The sequence below is a fragment of the Hermetia illucens genome, chromosome 6 (genome assembly GCF_905115235.1).
Source record: "Hermetia illucens chromosome 6, iHerIll2.2.curated.20191125, whole genome shotgun sequence".
Classification (NCBI taxonomy): Eukaryota; Metazoa; Arthropoda; class Insecta; order Diptera; family Stratiomyidae; genus Hermetia; species Hermetia illucens.
The window spans coordinates 80,080,750-80,100,094 of NC_051854.1; the positions used below are offsets into that span (position 1 = coordinate 80,080,750).

The window sequence follows — 19,345 nt, forward strand, 5'->3', positions numbered from 1 at the left end:
TTTCGTTTGACCAGTGCGATTGGATGTTGTTTGTTCCTTTGGTTTTGGCGCTGACGTTGCCACCATGTACTTCGTCTTGCCTTCATTATTGTGCAGCCTAAGATCTCGCGTCGCCTGCTCGATTTGGAGGAAGGTAGGCTGTACATCTCGGGTTGTTCTTCCCATGATGTCGATATCGTCAGCGTAGGAGAGTAGTTGGGCGGACTTAAAGAGGATGGTGCGCCATGCATTTACATCGACAACGCGAATCACTTTCTCTAGGGCCAGGTTGAAGACGACGCATGATCTCCTTGGCGTAGACCGTTGTTGATGTTGAATGGTCTCGAGAGTGATCCTGCTGCTTTTAGTCTTATCAATTTCTTTGGGATACCGAATCCTCTCATGGCCGTGATAGTTTTACCCTGGCTATGCTGTCATAGGCGGCTTTAAAGTCGATAAAAAGATGGTGCAACTGATGTCCATATTCCAAGAGTTTTTCCATCGCTTGCCACAGAGAGAAAATCTGATCTGTTACTGGTTTGCCTGGAGTGAAGCCTCTTTGGTATGGGCCAATAATGTTGTGCGTATGAGGCTACCAGGCCTAGCAAGATAGAGGAGAATATCTTATAGATGGTACTCAGCAACGTGATACCTCTATAATTGCTGCACTGTATGATATCCCCCTTTTTAGGTATGAAACAAATAATGCCTCGTTGCCAGTCGCCAGGCATTGATTCGCTGTTCTATACTTTGAACATCAGTTGATGAACCACTTGGTGTAATTGGTCGCCTTCATATTTCACCAATTCAGCTGTAATTCCATTGGCTACTGCCGACTTATGATTTTTGAATTGCACGGACTGGTTCTCCTATGCTTGGTGGTGGCAGTATTTGGCCATCGTCTTCAATTGACGGGACCTCCGACTCGCCGATGTTCTGGTTGTTCAATAGTTTATCAAAGTTCTCAACCCATCGCTCCAATATGCCCATTCTTTCGGAAATCAGATTTCCCTCTTTGTCTCGGCAGGATAAGCATCGAGGTGTATAAGGCTTGATCCGGCTGACTTGTTAATAAAACCTCCACCTTCTGCGCCTGGTGCGGTTGTTCCCTGTACTTTTCTAGTTCACAGATCTGTTGGTTTTCCCAGGCTTCTTTTTTTCCGTTTGTGAAGTCGCTTCTCCGCTTGCTGGAGTTCGTGATAAGCCTTTGCACGTGCCCGCGTTCTTTGAGAATGCAACATTACTCGGTATTCAGCATTCTTCCGTTCCGTTGCTAGCTTACATTTATCGTCAAACCAGCCGTTCCGACTCTTTTTGCGGCTGGGGCCAAGTACGTTTGTGGCCGTATTTATGATAACCTTCTTCAGGTGGTTGTGAAGATCATTTGTTGATGCTTCATCTCCAGGATCTCTGTTGGCTGCGATTATTGCGGCATCCATTTCTCTTTTATAGGTGTTGTGGATGGCTTTAGTGTGAACTGTCACCTGATTGTCAGAGGGGATTCTGGGTGGTGTCGTTATTCGAGCTCGGAGTACCATGCCAAGGAGATAGTGATCCGAGTATATATTGGCCCCCTATATTTTCTGACATTCATCAAGTCTGAGAGGTGAAATAATGAAATAAATTTCGATATGGTACATGCGGCCAACGAGTATATGTATATGATGTACAATATCTCCTAATCGTTCCCGGCTCAACGAAATACGCTTCAATTTCCCCCAAGACATCCCGAGGACCTTTCTGTTCTGCGTCAAGTGATTCTAGGGCGACCCACGCGTCTGTCACTGTGGAAAGTGGGGTCCATTGCATGGCATAGCCAGCTATACACTCACCGACTTTTCATAAAGCGTGACCTATCTGCCACTTCCTCCTTCTAATCAACACATCTGCCGGCAAAAGGCTCGTACGCCGACTTCGATCAACATTTGAGGTTTTCTCAGGCTTGATTACATCGATGATACAGGGGGAGACAGGTGTTAACGAAGACGTGGAGTAGCCTTGGCTGTGCTACTCCCATATAATCATATGGAGAAAACTTTGACGCGGAATAACCTCAACTTGATGTTGGTGTTGAGCTCTAACTGTAACATCAAGCTCGTTGCCACCGTTGACAGGAATGAGATCAATCGATTGATATCTTCGATGTTCTACTCATTGATGGAAGTAGGGAGAGTGCGATGATCAGAGAGAACCTTGGTTTTGTTGGTGTTTTCTTCAGTGCGGCTCTGCCTCTCTTTCCGAATCCCAAGTCATTTTGCCAATATCCCTGACTGGGTGATAGAGTAGACAGATGTCATCAGGGTAGTAGAGGCGCTTGAGGAAAGAAGTTCATTGAATTCCTTCAGGCAAGGCAGCATGGAATATTATCGGCGACAGAATTCAACCTAGCCAGACCCCGCTTTGAATTTTTTTACCCATTTCTAATACTTGCATTTAGACAGAAATCACTGTGACTGAAGAAAATTGGCAAACATTGGTTGGTTAGTTGGTATGACAATAACCATGGTGTCGCTAGCTACTTACTATGTTTATTAACGGATTTCTTTAGGAAGTAATTATTTCGTTAAGAAAGGGATTCTAGAAAATAAGGGCAAACAATTGAAAAAAAGGTCATAAAAACATAATTGACACCGATTTGCAAGGTTTAGACTGTTCTTGAATATATTAGGAGTGAAATAAATATTTACTTAAATATCTTGTCAAGTTGTATATAAAATATCTATATAAAATGTGTTGAATCTAATCTTGTTCAAATTTATTCCTCCAGGTTTCGGTTTGAACTAGATGATGCTGAATTGCAGGATGAACCTTTACAAATCCGTTTAATGGATCATGATACATACTCAGCCAACGACGCTATTGGCAAAGTGAATATAAGTTTAAACCCCCTATGTCTGCAAAACTCAAATGTATCAAGTCACGGAAAAGGAGTTGTCATGTCAGGGTGGATACCCGTTTTCGATACCATGCACGGAATACGTGGTGAAGTCAACGTTATCGTAAAAGTTGATTTATTCTCAGATGCAAATAAATTTCGACAAAGTTCGTGTGGTGTGCAATTTTTTCATTGTAAGTTGATGAATACATGTTTCAAGCACGTTTCATTGCACGGTATTATGTATTCTGATTACAGCTCCGAATGTACCTCATGGATATCGAGCGCAAGTTATACATGGTTTTGTTGAGGAGCTGGTTGTTAATGACGATCCGGAGTATCAATGGATTGATAAGATTCGAACTCCAAGGGCATCGAATGAAGCCAGACAAGTTGTGTTTTTGAAATTATCAGGACAGGTAAGTTATTAGAAGTTAAGCCTTAATGGTATACCTGAGTCAAATCAGGGTAATAATCTCGGGCGAGTGTAATCCTGACCATATTGCCTCCTACAGTATTCTGTAGTGTACCGTTACGATCTTGAATGAAGTGCTCTAACACACTTCAAGGTCCTGATCCAATATGGATTGTTGTGCCAACGATTATTATTATTATTGGAATATAAAAAAATAAATTATATATATTTCAAAGTCCGGGAGAATATGTGTACTTGATGTAAGTACAGCGGGATAAAGTATAAGAGACTATTTTTCCAAATTAAAATAAGTCGGAAAACGGGAAGCTCAATGCTTCAGGTATCAAAAGTTTTGTGTATTGCTTGGTACTTAGCTCCTAATATTTAAACATTTAATTTTTCATTTATCCGACGACAGCTATCCGCACACCCATAATACTTATAATAAATATGGTAACACACTATTATTCACTTTAATTAAACAAGTATCGATATGGAGAGTATTTTGAGTCCTAAATATTGTGTGCATGACCCACATTATTTTTTTTTCAGATATTTAGGTTAGGAAGTTTCTGAGGACGAGTCCTTAAAGTAACTGACCCCTTTCGAAACTTCGCACTTATCTCCTTTGCAACGAATGTCAAAACTAATACTGGTTTCGGAAAGTACTATCCCACATGACCAAGTTCGGTAAAAAAAATGAACACCCCCCTTCGCATGTATAGGCATAACCCTTCCTTCTAAGTCGGAGATTAGATGGAGCGGAAGTAGGAAAGGTCTGAGGCTCGTGATGAGCTTCCTCTTGACGGGGTATGTTAGTTTGAACGTATTCCTCTTCTCGCGAAACCTCGCCATCAGTCAGGATTGTGTTCGGTGTGGGGTAGATTCAGAGGAATAATTTCATATACTCTGTGTCTGTTCAGCGTACTGTGACATCCGCAATCTAGACGACATGAACACTCATGCAATATCTGTGATTTTGCCATAGTCTTGCTAGCAGTGATATGCTTCGATGCGTTAGGCGTGTGTTATCTTAACATAAAGGATTGAGTTTGCAAGAAACTCATCTGGAAAAGCTCTTGTCATTGGTCGTTATCTGGTACTATGGGATCTTCGATGGCCACCTGAAAGCAAATGCTCCAGACAAATTCCTAGAAGATGTGATCTTGGCCTGGTAATATGCAATTGTTCCCTTGTGGGGGTTTCATGGTAATTCTGATTGCGCCCATATCGCGGGCTAATGCGTTTAGTTAAACTATACATACTCGGGCGCTATACCACTTAATTGCGGTAGAGACCTAGCATTCGTTTAGTAGAAACCAGTAAGGCGGTGCTGGTCACCACGAATTGTAGTCTCCAAATCAATCCGTGTCCGAAGAGGGCCGCGAAATTATGCCTATACGGCACGTACTCATGCTAATCCCCCCGAATCTTCATGCTAAGTTGTGTTGTATGCTTCGTGGTGATATGTTCTTTTCGATAGCAATTTTCCCGCCACTTGGACGTATATTTCGCTCATTTCTAATCTGCACTTTCCGAATCTCTTCTTCAATTGATACTATCTTGTTCCACGTCATAGTAAGTTGGAAGTGCTGGGTGAGTTCTTGCTGCGTAGGCCTAATTGTAATCACTTTAGATGAGTCCCTTCCTCGAGTATGTGGGCGCAACACCCCCTAACGACTAACACATCTTAACAGAAGAGCATTTGGATGGAGCAAGCAGTTTTTTCAACTTTTCTTCGTTCAAATCTTGTATCCATGGTATAGGGTTACGACGGGACAGAAATTATGCGCCAATGTCTTCTGGGACAATGCATTATGCGATCTCCTACAAATTATTAACAAGTCGGGAAACCGGAAGCTAGACCCTTCAAATTTAAAAGGTTTGGTGTTTCCATATGTGTTTCCCCTCGAGATATTTAAATCGCTCAGTTCTGTTAGCGGCGGTCACCTGCCCAAATCGGAGAACTTGGTAATGACATTGCTTCACGCATTAACGCAACCTGGATGAAGTAGCATTTCGCAACTGGTGTTCTTCGTAATCGACGTATCAGCGAACGTCTCAAATCTAAAATTTACCGCAATGTCGTCCGTCCTATCGCTCTCTATGATTCTGAGTGTTGGCCGACTATAAAAGACAATGAAGAGCGTCTTGCGGTAATGGAGACGAAGATGTTACGTTGGACTAGTGCCGTGACACGTTTTGATTACATTCGAAATGAGGATATCCGCGATCGATATGGGGTGGAACCGATCGTGGGAAAACTGCGAATGAAGCGTTTTCGAAGGTATGGTCACGTAATTCGCGCTAACGAGAATTAATTTACCAATATTGGTGTGAACATCGAAGTCGACGTTAAACGATGAAAAGACCGGCCGAAACAAGGGTGGGTTGATACGCTAGATGGGGATCGAAAAGCCTCGCGATAACATCCAGATCAGGCGTTTGATAAAATAAAATGCCGAAATCGATCACGACGAACCAACCCCGCTAGTGAAAGGGACAAAGGCTGAAGAAAAAGAAGAAGAAGTGGGGAGCGACGAGTGCCTGACAGCTCCGTGTCACATAGTTAAAAATTCCATTGACCTCTAGTTTTTAGAAAGCGATTTAAATAAATTATTTGTTGTATTGATAATAGTCAACCTCATACGCTTCAGATTCTGATTTTAATATTATTAGCAAATGCGAAGAATTTAATCTACAAAAATACAAAAAGGGCTAGGGAGAAGTAGATTCTTCATGAATGGAATTTTAATATTTCATTCGATTGTCATTTATTCTCGTTAATTATGACGTCAGCATCTTATTCGTATGGCTTAGGATGTGGTAAATTTGCAGGAAATTGCATCTTATTTGCATGGCTTTAGAAGTAGTAAATTCGCGCGAAACTGCTAAGTTTAAACTGCTACAACGTTAATGGCCATGTGTATGCGAAATATGATCCTAGTGCTGGTGCGAAATTTGGTAGTCCTTAGATGAATTTACGGGGGAGGGGGGTTTCAGTAAATTTCTAAAAGTTGGTAATATATATAGTATTAGACCGTGCCTAAGATGGAGCGATGGCGTAAGTCAGGACGCCAGACAGCTTTTAGGGATATCGAATTGGTAGACCTCGGCGCAAAACCGGAATGTCTGGAGTTCCTTATTAAGGCAGGCTTAGACCGGATACCGGTTGTTGCGCCGTTGATGATGATGATTAGTAAGTTAATTTGAGCAGATATCGAAATGGGACATATTTTGAGGCTTAGATTTAATCTAAGGTCACGATCCTGATTTTTTCGAATTTTTGGGTGTGGTAGTTTCCGAAAATGAGCCCTGTCTCACTTTAAGTGAGTACATTTTGACTCCTTACTCGCGCACTTTCCAATTCACGGAAAGTACCAATCGAGACCTTTCATTTGATATCCTACACGACTATATCCGGTGATTTTTTTTTTAAATCCCCCATTTACATGTATGGGGAGCCCCCCCAACACAAAACCTTAAAAATTAATTTATACCAATGATAAACAAACAAATACTAACAATGACTCTAAATCTGCATTATTTTGAAATTACAGGTGCAACGAAAAATCGGTCTCAAAGCAATCAATTTGGGAGCAAATGCAGTCATTGGTTACACCCAATGTTTCGATCTAGAAGGTGACGTTGGTGTAGTAGCTCGGGGCATTGGAACAGCAGTGACTTTGGTAAAAATACAGGAAATTCCTCAACAGCCGATTCAGGATAATGCTCTAATAGAAGAGTAAGTATCATTTGTTTTGTAATTATTCCATCCAAACCAATAATAAAATTATATTTCAATGAATTCTATTACCTTCACATTCCCTACGCACTATCCTTTACCTTCTCCTGCGTGTTTATGTGTTCTGCTAAAAAATACCAAACAATTTCTTTGATTTGTTGTTTTCAATTCTTTGGCGATGTTTTATTATTCTTTTTGCTATAATCGATTGTATCAACGAAACCTTTTCTTCGTTTTTGTTCTCGTTTTGATATTACTTGGCTTAATCCGTTAAAAAATCTGCTCGATTTTTTTCGTATTTATTATTTTTGCTGTGTTATTTTGTGAATTTATTTATTTAAAAAAAATAATAATACACTATGTTTGTCCTTATTACTTACATAAAACTCTACAAACAAAATGTTTCAATTATGTGGTAAAAAAGGCCTGCCGTTGAATATTTGCGATCCTTCGAACGCGGCAAAAGGCATGGGTCTATTAGTAAATTCGACGCAGAGTCGAGTAGTAACTCCTCAAATGATATTGTTAGCAAAATTCTCGGAATAGACACAGCAGAGAAGGCTGCGACTAATATTGTTTTGAATAAAAAGTGGCAAGAAAATCAAAACACCTTGAAGGAGATCAATGAAAACGAGGATGTAAAAGACATGCAACAGTTGTTCGATCAAGAGGATCAGAGAAACGAACAACCCAAGCGTCGTTTCGGATATCGAGTCCAAAATATCAGAAACTCAGCTAAGAATTTATATCATGATAAATTAAGGAAATTGAAGATGAAAAAAATGAAAGAAGACCAGTCGGAAAATACGTCCATGAGCAGCTCGTATTCAGACTTATCGCGTTCTCGAACTTCTCTTCAAGATTTGAAGAATATATTCCCGTTCAACAAAAACAAGTCTGCAATCAACAGATCTACTAGCGAAGGAACTGCAATGGCAACTTTAATCGTAAGCTCAATAATCCGTGGTACAAGCTTGCAATCTATATCTGAACACAATGACGGGGACTCTCAGCAATTAGATAAAAATGAGCATGTAAAATCTGAATCGCTTTCAGCTCTGCCAACATCTAAACGGGCTTCAACTCGTCGCAAACTAAAGCAGACGGAAGCATCTGAGGAATCTATTTCAACATCATCTATTTCATCTTCTACTACTGAAGAGGAAGGCTCAGATGCATGCTCTCGCCCAGAAGTTCCCAATGAGATTGTAATTGTCGATGCAGACACAGTGAACATGGTTATGAAAACCGTATTAGCCCAAGACGACGAAGAAGAGAACGAATGGATTCAGCCGGGGACGACACGTGGCCCAGGCAGTGAGTCACAACTCGATAGACTTTCCGATTCCAATCACAAATTGCATCGTATTGGAACTAAGATTTCAATGAGAAATGATGAACCAATGGTGGTGAATTTGGGAGCATTGCAACCGGTCGATCCGGATGCGGCTGGTTGGATTGAACCTGGCTCTACAACCGATGAGCCTGAAGTGGATGAAAAGGATCGACGTGGTTCGATATTGCATGATTTAAAAGAAAATATTTCAGAAAAGATTCATTCTTTGCAGGTTAGTTGGATGTTGAGCGTGGCAGATATATTTTGATTATCTTTGAAGTAGAATTAATGGTTCCCAACATCATTTTGTTGATGCTCAATATATACGATGTGTACGTTAAAAATTTCATAGATTTTCGTATATTTTTTTAAGACTGACTTTTTTCAGTCAATTAAAAATTATCATGAAATTTTCAATCTCTCTTCCTAATATGCCCCCAATCTTTTCCCAAACTTAGAGCTGAAAAACGAAACTAACCATGCGTAACGGACTATATGCCGCTCTGCTTCTTTTAATCGCAAATACCGATACAGCAAAGCATGCTTACAACACGAATTCTCAATACAGGATGCTTGCTGGAAATGTACCTCTGAGCCATGTCAACGGCTAAAATTTGTATTTCATAAAAATAAACAAATAAAACAAATGCATTCGCTGTGATTTCGTAAATTTTATCATATTTTTATGTCGTATTGTTAGATTTTATAAACTATCTATCTAATTTTCTCCCCAATGTGTACATTTAGTGGTAAACCTAATCTTCAAGTGATCCTTTCCGATTACTTCATCAAAAAATCAATGTGGTCCTCACTAGTAATTGATTGACTTTAAAATATGTTGGGAGCCATTGATAGTATAATAGTACCAATCACACTCTTACTGAATAAAATTGTAATAATCATTGTCCAATTTAGAAGCTCGTAGAAAAAGCTAAGGGTCCCCGAAAATTGATTATCACTTATTCATCAACTCATTGGCCTTGTCCTCTGACTAATGGTAGTGTTTGTGTTCTCTTCTTTTTCTTTTGCTCTGGAGCAGTCTATTATGAGATTACCTATTCGTTTCCAGGAGCATATGCATCTACCAAGTTTTACAGAAGGCAAACATAAAGATCATACACACGGTTTACTAGAAACGGCTATGGAAACAATGCTTATAGAAAAAGCCAACATATTAGGTGTCGAGGCAGCTGCTGCGTCTTCCGATGAACCAGTAGAACAACCAGAAACGACCGACTCAAAATCTGAGACCAACGTTTCACCCCTTAAAGTGAATCGACCCTCAATAAAAAAATTTAATTTATCAACTTTTCGAAGGAAGAAGAAAGCAAATGGAGCGCTTGTTAATAACTCAGGACTTGTTGGCAGTGCAATGCAGACAATGCTTTTAGAGCAAGTAAATTTGGCTGAAGAATTTGGAGACCTACCGAAATGTCTGCCACAATTTGATTCAGCAAGTGAAACCGAATCGAATGCTGCCTACGTTGCTAGCGATAAGGATCTGTCCCAATCCGGAGAATCATATGAGTCTAGGGATCGACCTACGGGCTATAGATGCGCTCCACTGGCCGAACCAGAATCCTCAGAGATCGGCCGTATTACTATACCAGCTATGTCACTCACTCAAATTGCATCTCCGACAAGTGAAAGAGGTTCCTTCTATTCATCTGAGCCTCAATTGAGTCAGAATATAGGGGAAATCGATCGTAATTTAGATGCAGATGGACTGCCGTTTATTTCGCTAACAAATTTGAAACTAAATCACGAAGTTCCCGAATCGAAACCCTTGCAATATCACAATCATGCAGTAGATATCAAATCGGAAACTTCCCCTATCCACACACCCGATTCAATACCCAATCCACACATCAAATCATCAGATTTATCAGTACCTACTGCACCATTGCCATCACAATCTACCAATTATTCTCCTTCATGCCCACAAGTAGATCTTCACAATCATCCACCAGCTGCAAACGAAAATAATTTAAAAAATGCTAGTGATACTATCAAATCATCATCTTACACTGATTTAAGTACTAACAAAGCGCCATTGCTTGCCCCATCTCCTTCCCTTAATCAACATAGATCTGAATTAGCATCAGTAACAGCTAGTCCTGGCGGAGCATCACAAACGGCGACTGTTGTAGGAACAGTAGTGGAAGCAGGTCAAACTCCTTCTGATGGCGCTCCCATAACGACTCAAATGCAACCTGAATCAACGAGCGGCAAAATAGCACCAGCTGCCGTACAAAGCCCAGCGAAGATTTGTAATAGCTCCGTTCCCATTAGTTCCAGTAGTGCAAAGAAGGACAACAGTGAAATTTGCCGACGTTCATCGGATTCAGATTTGAGTGTCACGCCAAAAGGTAAGGTTTCCTTATTCTATACTAGAATTGAAAATAGAATAACTAACATAACATAACAATTTAACGAAAGTTTTTAGGACAGACAGAACTTTTTTTTCTGATTTTAAGTTAATGATTTCTATTAGAAGTTCTTGTGGTAGATAACAGTTTGTGTATAGATACGTTTCGCAGTTTGTTGAATTCCTTTTGCTTAACATTCGTTGATTTTTTAAGGCATAGTGTATGAGAATTTAAGGAATGCACACCATTGATGATTATAAGATTAGTAGGGTCACCTGCACTTTAGTTATTCAATGAGATGCCACAATCATATCTTGATTTGAAGTTATAGGAAATGTGGCTTTGGTTACTAGGCATAAAAAAACAAATAGGTTTTTTCAGTTTTCCACTTTGATTTCCTTCTAAAATCTTTTGTTATTAACTTCTATATTATCAGGAGACAGTAACAACATCGAATCTTTTTTAAGGTTTTGTGTAAACACAAAATCTTTTTAAAATCGGTGTACTGTCTGTCTGTCTGTCCGTCGCACGCATTTTTCTCGGAGACTGTAGCAGCAATTGACACCAAATTTGGTGGAAAGGTGGGAACTGTGAACGCTCACACATACATTCTTTTACGTTGAATTTAAAGGGGGTCCCTATACATGCACAAGGGGGGTATAAATTTTTTTTTCATCAAATATAGTCATGTGGGGTATCAAATTAAAGGTCTTATTTTTCGAAGCCGATCTTAGTTTTGACATTTGTTGGAAAGGTGAGGAGTGCGGGAGGTTGAAAGTGATCATTCCTTTAAGGGGACCATTCTCAGAAACTACCCAACCGGAAAATCTGGAAAAAATAAGGAGGCTGCCACTATATGGTGCCTGGGCTCCGAAATGTCTTGCATACTGATATCTGTACAAATAAAGTTAATAATAGTATATTACTATACTATACTTTTAGTAATTTACCGCAAAACCCCCCTTAAGTTCATGCTAGTACCACGAACAATATAGGGTATAACATAAAGCATGATCTCACCAAGTTTGGTGGAAATCGCGCTATTACTAACAAAGTTATAATACGTCAAAGTTGTTGCTTCTTTGCAAATTCAAGACTACGAATGTCAGTATCATCCGAAAGTGGATATTCTCACATAATATATGCATATATTACGTGCTACGTACTACTATGGTCAGATTGTGTGGAACACATTGTAGCGCCTTGAGAAATGGGTTTGATTTTACCTAGTCGCAAACGTTAGCATAAAACGTGTCGTTTGTCGTGTCGTGTCGAATTTTTTCTCATCTGTTTTTTTTTTGGTAACGCAAGACTCTGTGGGTAATGGCTTTAGAATACACTGAAAGTTTTCCTTGCTAATAGAAGGCGACTAAAAGAGATAGAAATTTGTGGGCTAGCAACTTGCAGATTTTAAAACTTTATTGCTACCGAAACGTCAGCAACGCCTCAGATTGGGTTTGACCTCATGCCGAAGGCCCTTGACTATCGAAAACAGACTATGATTGTTTTCTGGAACGGGCGCACGCTCCTCGACAACGGTAGCGGCAATCCTCAGAATGTTCGCTTTCTTCAACTTGAGTGGGAATTTCAACGATATAAGCTGGACATTCTGGGCCTAAACGAAGTAAGATGGTAAGACTCTAGAGGGAACTCCTTTCCCTTTTGTATCAATTAGCTTTTGCACTTTGCAAAACCAAGTGGTAGCAGACGCGAATCCGGTGTCGGTTTTTTTCTGATGGTTACCGCAAGGCTCGTTCCCTTGACGTGGGAATCGATTTCTGGCAGACTTCTAACTGTAAGATTCCGGTCCAAGTTAAGGAGCATCACAATTGTACAATGCTATGCACCAACGGAGACTTCCGACATAGTGGAGGAGGATTTTTTCTCCAACCAATTAAATGCAATTTAGGGGAAGCTTCTTAAAGATGACATTGTGATTGTGATGGGTGAACTGAATTCCAAGGACATATGATGCGCCTTGGTGCCGGTAATGATCCGCGGACTTCACCACCTTGTCATTGGTGGCACGTTGTTCCAGCACAGAACCTACCATAAGATCAGTTGGGTTTCAATTGAACGACGCCGTACGAGCAATCAGATCGACCACTTCGCGATCAGCAGTAGATTTAGGGGTTGTGTTCTGGATGTGCGTAATAAAGGAGGCGCTGACATCAGCCTCGAAAGGGATCATCAGATGGTGGTTGCCTACATTCGCTTAGATGTTGTGTCCGGCAATTGTTGCAGGATTGCTGCGACTCCGTCATAAGATCTGGCTGACCGCAGAATTTAAATAGCTGATCGATGAACGAAATTGGTTAAAGGTTCTATTCCGATGTCGAACGAAATTCCGAGAAATCCAGCGTAGTGTACCCCGTAACAAGAGAGAATTTGCTATTGTGCTAGTCAGGGAAGCGGAAGATGCCGCAGAACGCAATAATTTCAGAAGTATATACCGAATCACGAAAGAGGTTACATGTGATCGAAAATGTTTCAAGGGTCCTGTGAAAGACGTCAGCGGTCGACTTCTTATCCACGATAACGAGAAACTAAAGAGGTGAAAAATACATGTCACCACGGTTCTTATTCGTATCACACCCGGTGAGGTTCCTTTCCTTGTGGATAAAATGGTTAGTCATCCTAGCAGGCGGATATGAGCTGTTCGTCGAAGCAGAAGAGAAATCATTCCGACTATCAATGCACTCAAAGGGAGTAAAACTGCTGGGCTTGACGGTCTCCTCGCAGAGTTATTTATCGCTATACCTGATGCTAATACAGATCTGCTGCTTCCACTCGTACGGAAGTGTTGGGAATTCGAAACCTCTCCCAGAGAGTGGTAAGGGGATTATCGTTAAGATTCCAAAGAAGGGGACCAATTCTGAGTGTGACAATTGGAGGGATACTCCCTGCCGTTGCACTCTCTCAAGACGGCCGACAAGTGAGTCGCCGCAAGAGCGTTTGGCGCCTCAGAGTAGAGGAGAAGTGCGGGTGTCTCGGGAAATCGTATTACCCTTACTTTTTTTGGGATTCAAAGGGAGTTCGTTCGTGAATTACCTTCAAGTTGTTAGAAAAAATTAACTCAAATTATTATTGTAGCCTTTTCCACCAATTAGATTTTTACAGAAGATTAAAGACACATTTCATCAAGAAAACGCATCACAAAAACTATCTCTAAAGTCAATGGATTAATATACCAATTGTTACAACTCTCTCCGATTCCTTACTGTTCTCACATCTTGAAAAAGCATATGTGGAAATCAATTTTCAATCTTCCAAGTTTTCACTTTAGGGATGAAATAAGTGTATTGAAGTTTAGGGAGAATATAAGAATAAAAACTTATTGAACAATCTAATATTAATGTTCACTTCATCTACCAACTGATGCTTCGTTAGCTAAATCTATCTAGGGATGGTTCATTAGTGTTAAAGTTGTGAAATAAATAAAAGGAAGCATGATCTAATCTATACCATAATCCTAACAATATCTTCGGTATAACTATTTTCGTTGCTAAGATAAAGGGGAATATCGTCGCCTGCGTTGGAACGGGCTATGTATAGGTTTCGGACCATAGATCACATCGTATCCATTGCCTTGTTCCAAATTGTAGTCTTCTGCGTTATTTGCAGGGGGCCTATTAGTGGAAGGATCCGTTTCTTTATTAGGGCCTTGCGATCGCTATACATTTGGTGGTTTTCGCGTTGCCTTCCAATCTGCTCTAAAACATAACTAATTGCTAAGACGATATCAAAACCATCATACTAATAGTTAATGATCCTGTTGAAAATAGGAATATCCAGGATGAGTAGGATGAGTCCAGATCGGTATTCTCGACTCCAGAAAGGCAAATTCTGCAAAAGGTCGCAGACTACCGATGAATTCATGGCTAGACGAGTACACCTTAGCATTTCATGCAGATTTCGACTCTCAGGATCGTATGCCTCCTAAACACTACCAAATGACATTAAAAATCGGCTAGGTGCCTCAACTGGGTCCCCTGCTGCTGCTACGTGGTGAAATCTGTTGTTGTTTAATAAGCCCAAACGTCTTTCTGGTTGCTCCTTATCAGCGCGAGGCCACTTTACCTCCTTCATTCGAAGTCATGTTTTCATTTTGTTGACTTATTCCACTTACATAATCTTGCCTGTGCTCTCTCCAAAGTTTTTAGGTTGTCGTCAACTGGACTCTCTTCTGTCGGATCATATTCGGTTCGGCTTAGCGCATTCCCAACTCTAAATGGCTAAATTGTAATCAAATGGGAGCGGCTTTCACACGTGCAATAGCAAGTAAATTTCCTTTAAGTATATATGTTTGTCGAGCTAAGAGAATCGTTTGTCCCCTTCTTATTAACATGAAAATGCAATTCAAGGCAATCAAAATTGTCAACGCAGGGACAGGGGAAAGGGGATTTTTGTCATTTACCAAAAAAAGGGAGCCTTTTCACTCTAAGCTGAAAGTGTCAATCTAAATAAGCCTAGTGTACGTTTGTTATCCTTTGTTTAGCTGAACTTTCTTGTCCCACGCCATTTGGGCGCAATACAGGCCTTTAAGATGCCAACGAGTTACCTGGGATTGTTTAGGATACCTGACTCAGACGAAGAACAGAAATGGTTTTGACGTTTCGACAGAATTGGTTCTTTAGATTGGCCCTGCCCCAAATTTCTAGGCGGAGCGGCCTTTGAGGTTCCACTCTTCCCCGGCATCCTCGCGCCATAAAAATGGAAGATAGCCTTTAGTTAGTGCGAAGCCTTTCCCTAGCATTAAGGACTCATCTAAAAAATGTGTACTTTTGCGTTCATCAACAAATATGTAAATTTCGTCTAAGCCATGTAAAGAGAGAACTAGGAAATTGAACGATAACGGGGGGTTTCACGACTCTTCAACAAGCTTTAATTTTTTTTTCAGAACAAATAGTAGGCAATAAGCTAATCCTTACAAAAAAATACTGTTGAACATAAGATTTATTAATAAGCTAGGGTGTAAATATTTCAACTGAATAGAGTACCTTATAAAACTTATAGTCAGTACAGCTTGATGATTTGTTATAAATTGGAGTTAAATGTAATTAAATGTTATTTATATACGTTTATATAAAAATTATAAAAGGAGTTCCTGTAGATAGTGTGTTTAGAATTTTCCAAGCAGGTTGTTTCGACGCGGGAATATTTCGCCGCAAGGTTTTTCGCCCTTATTTGTTTTATAATATAAGCAATCATCCTTAAGTTGATGAAAAAAAATTTCCCCCTCGTTAAAAAGGTGCTTGTTTATTATATTAAAACATAGCTTTCCGTAACCTACATAACGACGAAATCTATGAGCGATACCACGACCGTCTGGTTGTGGATCCGGCTCAACAGGTTGCGGTGGGCGGGTCACTTAATCCGTATGGATGAGGATGATCCAGCCCGAAAAGTCGATAAGGGCAACGTAGGTCGGGACGCCAGACAGCTTTTAGGGATATCGAATTGATGGACCTCGGAGTAAAACCTTGGTGTCTAGTGCTCCTTATTAAGGCAGGCCTAGACCGGATACCGGTTGTTGCGCCGTAGATGATGATGATGAAAACATAGCTTTATGCTGGTGAAAAAAATTAGTAGAATAATTGAAAGTTGCAATTAACAACGTTCTTGGGACCGAATGGGAGTTGTAAAAACAACATGGACCCAAATAACAGTGCCGCATCGAAATGTGCGGCGAGAAAATGTTCGCCCCGAAATAAAATGGATCCTAGAATTGCGTATCAGGAATTCAATTACAGTCTTGGAAGTCTCAGGTTTTTACTTGGCGATAAACAATCCCTATACCAAAGTCTCGTCTGCAAAATTTATCCACCAAATATATACTTAAAAGTTTGGGCCTATATCACCGTAACGCACTGTATAAAGTATTGAGGTATCTATCATTCAAATAAAATAGATAACTAAAGTTAATTATTCATTGGTTTTATTTTCCATGCGAACTAGTGCTCAATCTGATTAGATTATTTTAGCAACCCATATCTATTGGTCTATCTGCTGACTAAAACTTCTTGCCACGCCAAAGTAATTTCCTTTCTGGCCATCCCTTTGAATGTTAGATCACGAAGCCCACTCAGAATCTGTACTGTACATCAATTTTCTCACCTTGAAGCCACTGGCGAGTACTTGGACTTGCATGGGTGGATATCTCATTTTGCTAAGAAGTGATATTCAATCGGAAAACTAAAATCACTACAATCAATCAATTACGGCGAGGGAAATGTAGCCCCCTGCCTTACATCTCTAAAATCATCAATCAATTTGTTGTGAAGATCTTCGCAAAATTATTTGAGGCCCTCATGCTTATTTGCAACAAAGGAAATGGTGTAATAATTTTAAACAAAAAATAGGAATAGTGCCCGATTCCAGCACTGCAAAGTCAACTTTTCTGGGGCAATTGTATTATGGGTAGAGTAACAATATAATTTTAACAGACCATTGGCTTCCCTGATAATTCATTATTTGCAGCTTCTTTTTTTTTCAGCCTTTGTGCCGTTCACAAGCGGGGTCGGCTCGTCGTGACCGGTTTCACCATTTGGCTCTATCGAATGCCTGATCTGGGTGCAATGTCGAGGCTTTTAAATCCCCATCCAGCGTATCAGGCCACCGTTGTTTAGGCCTGCCTTTTGGTCATTTACCATCGACTTCGATGTTCAGACCAATCTTGGCAAGTGAATTCTCGTTAGCACGAATTGCGTGACCATACCATCAAAGACGCCTCTCTCGCAATTTTTCCACGATAGGTGCAACCCCATAATGATCGTGATATCCTCATTTCTGATGGATCAAAACGTGTCAGACCACTAATCCAACGCAACATCGTCTCCATTACCGCAAGACGCCATTCATTGCCTTTTGTAGCCGGCCAACACTCAGAACCATAGAAAGCGACAGGACGGACGACATTGCGGTAAATTTTAGATTCGAGACGTTCGTTGGTATGTCGATCACAAAGAACACCAGTTGTGGAATGCCACTTCATTCATATTGAGTTAATGCGTGAATCAATTTCATAACGCAGTTCTCCATTGGCTGATAGCGTTGATCCGAGGTATTTAAATCGCTCAGTTCTGGGCAGGTCACTGCCGCTGACAGTGATTGTGCCTGTTTCATGGGGATCGGTCGTTAAAAATTCAGTTTTATTTAGATTCAATTGAGACCGTGTTGCATGAGGCGATCATTCCATTTTTGGACAAGTTGCTCGAGATAATTTTTACTATTAGATGCTAGGAAAACATCATCTGCATAAAGCAGTGTGTAGGGCGCTGGACGGTGGATATCCCCTGTGACGGTGTCCATAACAAGAACAAAGAGGAGTGGTGAGAGGGCGCTTCCTTGATGAACAAACAGGGGCACGAAGCGGTTTTGATACACTCGCCATACTTCGAACTTTACTTTTCGGATCGTGGTAGAACAATTAAACTCAGCGCACGAGTTCTTCTGTCACTGAGGTCCAAATGTAGGCAATGATTGTGGAAGTGGAGGATGAGCAAATTCTTAAGTTGAAATCTGCTCGAAGTATTCTCGCCATCTATCCGTTGCGGCTCGACGGTTGAAGTGTTCAATATCCTGTGTACCTTCGTTACGGTTTTCGAAAGTCGATACAGATCTCTCTCGCCATCCCGAGTGTCTAGTTTATCGTAAAGATTTTTGTAAGGGTTCGCTCGGGTGACAGTGACTGCTTTCTTTGCTTCCCGGTAGGCATTCTTATAAATTTGCTAATTGGCCGGTGTTTTACTGTCGAGGTAGAGGCGTTTCTTTTCACGGACCTTCATTCTTTCCACGATTCTTCCACATTTGTAATGGTCGGTAATCGTGTGAGTGAGATAATTTCTTCTTTGTTCCTCACGCTTAATTCGACGGACGGCAATCAACGGCCGATGTTGAGGTGCGATGGTTTCTTAGGGAACGACTTCGCAGTCAGTGACAGTGGCAAAATGTCGGCGTCTTATGAGAATATGATTGATTTGCGTTTTACTGTTCCCTACTACTATAAAATGTAGCAAGATGAGACAAACGTTTAATGAACCATGTATTCATAAGTACAAGGTCAGGACTATACGCTCGCTCCGAACCCCTTTCCCCATGGCACCTGTTACCGTCTGCCTTTTCCTCACATGACCATTGAGGTCGCCGGCAATGATGATATAGTCGTCAGCAGACACTTAGACAAGTCTTATCATCGAGAAGTTGCCAGGAGGCATCTTTCACGGCATCATGTTGACCTGTCTGTGGTGCGTACGTGGTGAAGAAGTGAATAGTGCGATCAGCTGATATAATGGTGAGCTTCATCAGCCGATCATCCAATCGTTCGACTTCTTTAATAACATCACGGAAACCCTCTGAGATGACACTGTGAACACCATATTGAGTGTGTGGGCTACCAAAATAGAGAAGTTTATAGCCATTTTTACCGCGTTCGCGTTGAATGTTGCGGCTTTTGGCACTAGGCTATCGGTTTTCTTACAGAGCGCAGATATCAATGCGCCTTTTCCGAATGGCTCTTGCGAGTTCCTCGGTTTTTCCAATCAGGTATCAACATTTAGCGTGCAGACACGTATTTGTTTTGTTCGGACTAACTTGCTTGCATCAAGAACCCTTGCCCATTCTTTGA

At 40.8% G+C, this 19,345-nt stretch overlaps 1 protein-coding gene across 3 annotated transcripts in view; it reads left to right on the forward strand.

The window, feature by feature from the left end:
* Window positions 1-19,345, forward strand: part of LOC119658754 (C2 domain-containing protein 5) — a 46,886-nt gene that overhangs the window by 16,452 nt on the left and 11,089 nt on the right. For 2 of the 3 annotated variants that reach the window (XM_038066444.1, XM_038066445.1), the window contains exons 2-6: window positions 2,747-3,048; window positions 3,113-3,273; window positions 6,830-7,014; window positions 7,439-8,582; window positions 9,390-10,719. In XM_038066444.1, the coding sequence (XP_037922372.1) occupies window positions 2,747-3,048; window positions 3,113-3,273; window positions 6,830-7,014; window positions 7,439-8,582; window positions 9,390-10,719 (3,122 nt within the window). The remainder of the gene's footprint in view (window positions 1-2,746; window positions 3,049-3,112; window positions 3,274-6,829; window positions 7,015-7,438; window positions 8,583-9,389; window positions 10,720-19,345) is intronic. The other variant, XM_038066447.1, reaches the window with a different exon arrangement.